The 6,000-nt window shown below is 43.3% G+C and overlaps 1 protein-coding gene across 3 annotated transcripts in view; it reads left to right on the forward strand.

Moving 5' to 3' along the window:
• Window positions 1-4,728, forward strand: part of Slc24a2 (solute carrier family 24 member 2) — a 232,895-nt gene extending 228,167 nt beyond the window's left edge. For all 3 annotated transcript variants that reach the window (XM_035439811.1, XM_035439812.1, XM_035439813.1), the window contains 2 exons: window positions 1,734-1,900; window positions 4,479-4,728. In XM_035439811.1, coding sequence (XP_035295702.1) covers window positions 1,734-1,900; window positions 4,479-4,728 — 417 coding nt within the window. The remainder of the gene's footprint in view (window positions 1-1,733; window positions 1,901-4,478) is intronic.
• Window positions 4,729-6,000: the final 1,272 nt, after the last annotated feature.

Consider the following 6,000-nt stretch of genomic DNA (forward strand, 5'->3'; position numbering starts at 1 on the left):
AACTTCCAAAGTCATTTCTCTCTTTCCAGTAGGTAGGCCCTGGGGATCAGTTATCAGGCTTGGTGACAAGAGCCTTTGCCCACCAAGCCATCCTAGCCCCTTACTTAACAATTTTTTAAGAAAGTCAAATAAGCAACTCAAGCAGAAATCTTTGTAACATAATATTCTAACATAATATAATCCACAGTATGGATGCTGCTTGCATGTAGATTACTTCTTTTTCATTTCTTAAGTTTTTATTACATTTATTTGTGGATATGGGGCAGAGAGAAGACAGCTGGAATTGCTTCTCTTCTTCCACCATGTGGGTCCTGGAGATATAACTCAGCTTACAGGTTTGGTGGCAAGTATCTTTGCCTGCCATGGTACTTCTAGTTGGGGTCAGGCAGTGAATCTGTGTGCCTGGAGGACTGAGTCAGCTCAATAGACTTGGGAGCCAACTGTCAAATAAAAGCCTCCTTTTAAGTTACCAGGAATCACGATATTATATACTTATAATCAAAAATAGATTTAGAAATAAGTATTCTGTTCCCTAAAATCCTTTATTCCTGTGTGTAATTTTCCCCATTAATTTATTTTTTTAAAAAACTCTGGATGTCATAAAGTAGGCTATTGGAAAACATTGTCTAAATTTTTTGATAACAGTAATTTACCAGCTCCAGAAAATGTATAAGGTTTTTTAAAATCCCCCACAAAATAAGGTGCTCAAGAAACAAAGGAAATGTGTGTGGCAGCTTACAGTCACTATGGTAGAATCAGGAGGCAGAAAAACAGAAGCAAGAGGATCCTAACTTCAAAGCTAGCCTGGCCTACATAGTGAGATACTATCTCAAAGAAACCATGGCTAGATGTGTGGCTTAGTGGTAAAGTGCTCACCTAGCATGTACAATGCCCTGAGTTTGATCCCCAGTATGGATGGATGGATGGATCTTCTATCTGAGGCCAGACCACTTATCCAAACACAACCAGCAGTCTTAAGCAAAGCCCATAATGAAATAGAATACTGCACCGCTCATTTTCCAATAATGATGTAGTACTTACAAGGGATTTCCTGAAAACTACCATTTATCCCACAACCTTCTTGTAAAGTAAGTATTGTTATCCCTATTTGATAGCTAAGAAAGCAAGAATCAAGACACTGCACAGGGCACAATTATCAATTGGTCAAGTCCTTAAGGCAGCCCTGGCAACAAGGCCCTCTGACTTCCTTGCTGTTAGTTCTACATAACTGTTTGGTTGATTCAGTTTTATATTTCTAAGCCTGAGTTCACCCAATGCCAAGTTCCTTGTGGAAACAGTAGAGGTTATAAGTGTTTAAAGATGAGAGAAATAATTGGCGATATTAAGAAAAAAATGGGACACTATCTTAGCACTCAATAGTAGATTGAAGAGCCTTGGGAATTGATTGCACTGTCAGGTGCTAGGCTTAGGTTCAAAGCCTAAGCTTTTCAAATGAATCTTGCAGCTTCCCAGACACTCTTAGAAGACACAGTATGGTGGCTGCAGTCAGGGTCTCTCCAGCTCTTTACTATTTGAAACACTCTGTTTAATCCTCTTGTGCATGTCAATGACTCCCTGGGATGGGATATTAAAGCACACAAACTCCTCTATCAGTGACTGCAGCTTGTTCTTTTTTATTATATCAGAGGGGGGACTAATTAGAAAGAGATCACATAGTGATGTTGGGTTCTGTGGCTTCCAGCCCTCACATGTGTCCTTGCCATGATATTCAGGTTGGAGAAACAATCGGCATTAGTGAAGAGATCATGGGTCTGACCATCTTGGCGGCTGGGACCTCTATCCCTGATCTTATCACCAGTGTCATAGTGGCCAGAAAAGGGCTGGGGGACATGGCTGTGTCCAGCTCTGTTGGAAGCAACATCTTTGACATCACCGTGGGGTGAGTATGGTGTTCTATAAGCATGTGCACCTGCTCCAACTCTGTCTTTGTCTTGCTAGAAGCTGTAGAAACATGAGCTAGCTGAACCCAAAACTCACCCAAGTGCCAACAAAAACTTACTCCTGGGAGCACCATTCCATTTTACCAGATATTTTGTTTGTTTGTTTGTTTTTAGGAACTTAATAAAATGAAGTCATCTCTAAGCCAGCAGAAACTCATAGACAGAATGTTCTAGAAAGTAAGAATTTCTCTTTCATAACTACACTCTCCATGAGTTAGGAATATGCTCTGCCCTGATAGGACTGGAATACTCTGGCAATTTCGTGGTTTTTTTTCTACTCCCTAATTACCATCCTGACCAGATAAGATTGGATTCAAAGGCAGCTTGGGACACATCCAGGCCCAGAAATGACATCCTGTCTCCTTGCTTGAAAAATGTTGGCAACCCAGATTTTGTGAAAGGCAGAAGATGAGATCTTTTCCCCCAGGCTGAGCAAACTGGAGTTCTCAGTACGAATAATCTGTAGTGAACCAGATTTACAGGGACTCTTTTTGTTGTTGTTGTTGTTGTTGATATGTAATTTTACATATCAATCACCCCTTCCCTCTCCCTTCCATCTTCCCATGCCCCCTACCAACCCCCCCAACCCACCTTCCACCCGCTCCTCAAGGACAGTGAGGGTCTAGGCCTTCCTCCGTGTATCTGGGCTGAAATAGTATGACAGGGACGCTTTTATCTCTCCCATTTCATCTAACTTGTCAAAAGTAGAGGACAAATGACCCTAAATGTCAACTCCTGAGAAATTTAAGTCACAGAGTCTCTATGCTCCCAGGATAATAGGTCTCTTGAACCTGGAATTGGGACGTTCACTAAAATGCGTTCACTTTCTCATTGAACATTTTGAATGTTCTGTCTTTTTTCCTTTTGCATTAAGCCATTGTATATATGTTTGCTATTGCTCATAGTGCTTACAGTTAGCAACTTAAGACACACAACAGTCATGTGGATCACGTGTTATCAACTTTGTTCCTGAATATGGAAACTGGAGGGCACAGGGCTAATGCAGTGGTAAACATAGCTGGGGTTAGAGCATGGTTCCTGAGGACAAGTACTAGACCAGAGAGTAAAAACTGACCGAGTTTCCACTCTCTGACTCTGCTGTCAATCACCACAGTGCCCTCTCCTGGGCTATGTGCCTCCACTGTCTAACTGTGCTGTCAGTCACCAAACTGCCCTCTCCTGGGCTGTGTGCCTTCACTGTCTGACTCTGCTGTCAGTCACCACAGTGCCCTCTCCTGGGGCCTTTGCTTGCAGCCCACCGAGGAGCCCACCGAGGAGCAGTCCAGGAAACTGACTTCTCTGTCTGGAGTCTGTTCAAATCCAGGAGCCCCTTTTCTTATAGACTGTCCATATTGTATTATCACTACAATTATTTCTCCCTGCCAGTCTGGGAGCCCTTCAAGCATCCCCTACCAAATTCAACATAGCCTAGCCCATTAGAGAATCATGGTAGTGTCTAATAAGTGCTACTAGAATGGACAGGCTTTTAACAGAAGTTATTCTGGGATAAACCATGCTGCATTACAAATTTACACTCACCTGAGTGGGTAAAGTGGAGGGGTGGGAGTGGAGAATGTCCTATAGTGCAAAAGGAAAAAAGTCTACTATAATTATAAATATTCAGATAGACAGCCATGATTCTAAATCCTGTGTGTCCCCAGCAATGGCTCTTCCCTGTATACGAAGAGTCGTGGCTCTGATCAGGAAACAGTGGGTGCTGTCAGATTTCAAAGATCATTTCAATGCAAGGAAACTGGCAGTAAATTTTATAATAAAGTTTTTAATTCGTTATAAATATAAGACCTCGCTTGTTTGTTGTTTGTTTGAGACAGGGTCTTACTATGTAGTTATAGCTGTTCTAGAACTCACTATATAGACCAGGCTGGCCTCAAAACTCACAAAGATCAGCCTGCCTCTGCCTCCTGAGTGCTGGGATTAAAAGCATACACCACTATGCCCAGCCCAAGACCCTTTTTAATAAATGATTGTCACCACCTTTCCCAGAATAAACTTCAGACTGACATATTGTACCTTGGTCACCACCACCACCCTGCAACCTCTCTGCATTTTAGGTTCTCAGAGGAGTCCTTGCTACTCCATCTCCACTCTGGAGGTCTGATTGTCTTTTCGCCATCCTCACACTCATTCCTATGCCCCCTTTCTGCTGTCCTCTCCTCCCTTCACCCATGCAAATCGTGGTTCATCTTTTCAGGGCTGGGAACACATTGTAATCCCCCCCAGGAAGAAAACAAAAACTAATTCAGATCAAATCCCAAGGTCACCTGTAGCAGTCACATCTTTGATGTATTCCACTAGAAAACAAATGAGTCGGGAAACAAGTCAAGATTCCAAAAGTCTCCCTGACTTCTTTACATAGTTTTCTGAGCCAGGCATTTGTCCTAGTGACCCTAAAGTATCATCCTCCTCAAGCCATAGACTGTCATCTTCTAGTGCCTCCTCATCACACCTGACTGCTCTCTCTCTCCTCCCTCTCCTGCCTGCTTTTCTTCCTCTCAGGCTGCCCTTGCCCTGGCTCCTCTACACCATCATCCACAGATTCAAGCCAGTGACTGTCAGCAGCAATGGCCTCTTCTGTGCTATCGTCCTTCTCTTCATCATGCTGCTGTTTGTCATTCTCTCCATTGCCCTCTGCAAATGGCGAATGAACAAAATACTCGGTTTCATCATGTTTGGCCTCTACTTCGTGTTCCTGGTCGTCAGCGTCCTCCTGGAAGACAGAGTTCTCGAGTGCCCTGTCTCCATCTAGTGGAAAAGCCATATCTTAAACCAACAGCATGATGGTCCCTCCTGGCTATGGGCTCAGGCTCCTTGCAGTCTTGAAAAGAGGCAGCCTGTGCACAGCCTTGGGAGGCAAGCGTCTCTTCTTGGAGGGTTGGAGGAAGGATGGATTCTCATGGGGCCATTCACTTCCCAGGCACCTCACCCCTGCCTGCTGAAATGATTCCATGTAAGAGACAAAGAGAACCGTCTCTCCATCACCACTAACAGGTACTCCTCGCTGGTCGGAGGTACGTTCATTGTGATGACACAAAAGAGGACAGAGGCTATACATGCATATAAATATAAATACTATAAATACATACACATGAGCATACAAATCCTGCCTGTATCTGTACTATACCTCTTCTCCTATACCTATAGATTAATACATAACTGTACACAAACAGAAAGAAAAATTATATATATATAAAAGCATATATATTTAAGTGCAAATGCATCTTTTCAGGGATAGCTCTAGCATATTTATAGTACTTATTTGAAGAGGGGCATCAACCTTCAACCTTCAGTTTGTGCTTTGCCTCTCAAGTGCAAAAGGTGGATTAACAGAATCAGTAGGCAAAGCGCTCTTTGCTGTGGTCTCCAGCCTGCTTAGATATACTGAGTTTAGTGAAATAGTTTGCAGAGAGGAGAGCTCAGTAGAGGAAGTCTGTAGGAGCCCGACTTAGAACCTCTAAAATACTCTCACAAGCCAAATAGAACCCATCTGCTCATGCCCACTGAGATGCTCTGACTGATACCCATGGGATTCCTTAGGACAGAGGTAAAACTCAGACCGGGTAGCAACCAAAGGGGGACTGATGAAGGTTAGGTTGTTTTGTTTTGCTTTTTCTTGTATTGCCCCAGCATGCAAGTAGATGATATGAATGAAAAACCAAATTAGTGCTTTTCTAAGACAACAAAATTATATAAACTGAGCCTAATATTGTTCCAGTGCATGGCCCGTTATCATCAAAATAACAAGGGCAATCTTAGCCATGATTGTCATGTGACATGCTTTCATGCCAAGGGCTCACACACAGTCCAAAGTCCTGCCAAGAGAGCTGAGATGTGTGCTGAGAAACCCCGCCCAGCAGAGGTGCTCAGTGGGAGTTGCCACTGATGGGAACATGAGGGCACAGCTCTTGGAGCATTTCTCAGTGTGGTCACAAAGGGCTGCAGTGTCTAAGAATCATTCCCAGTAGAGCTAAACTAATGACTGACTGTACTTGATTGAGACCGTTCAGGTTTGTTTGCAGAG

The sequence above is a fragment of the Cricetulus griseus genome, chromosome 2 (assembly GCF_003668045.3).
Source record: "Cricetulus griseus strain 17A/GY chromosome 2, alternate assembly CriGri-PICRH-1.0, whole genome shotgun sequence".
In the NCBI taxonomy this organism is placed as follows: domain Eukaryota; kingdom Metazoa; phylum Chordata; class Mammalia; order Rodentia; family Cricetidae; genus Cricetulus; species Cricetulus griseus.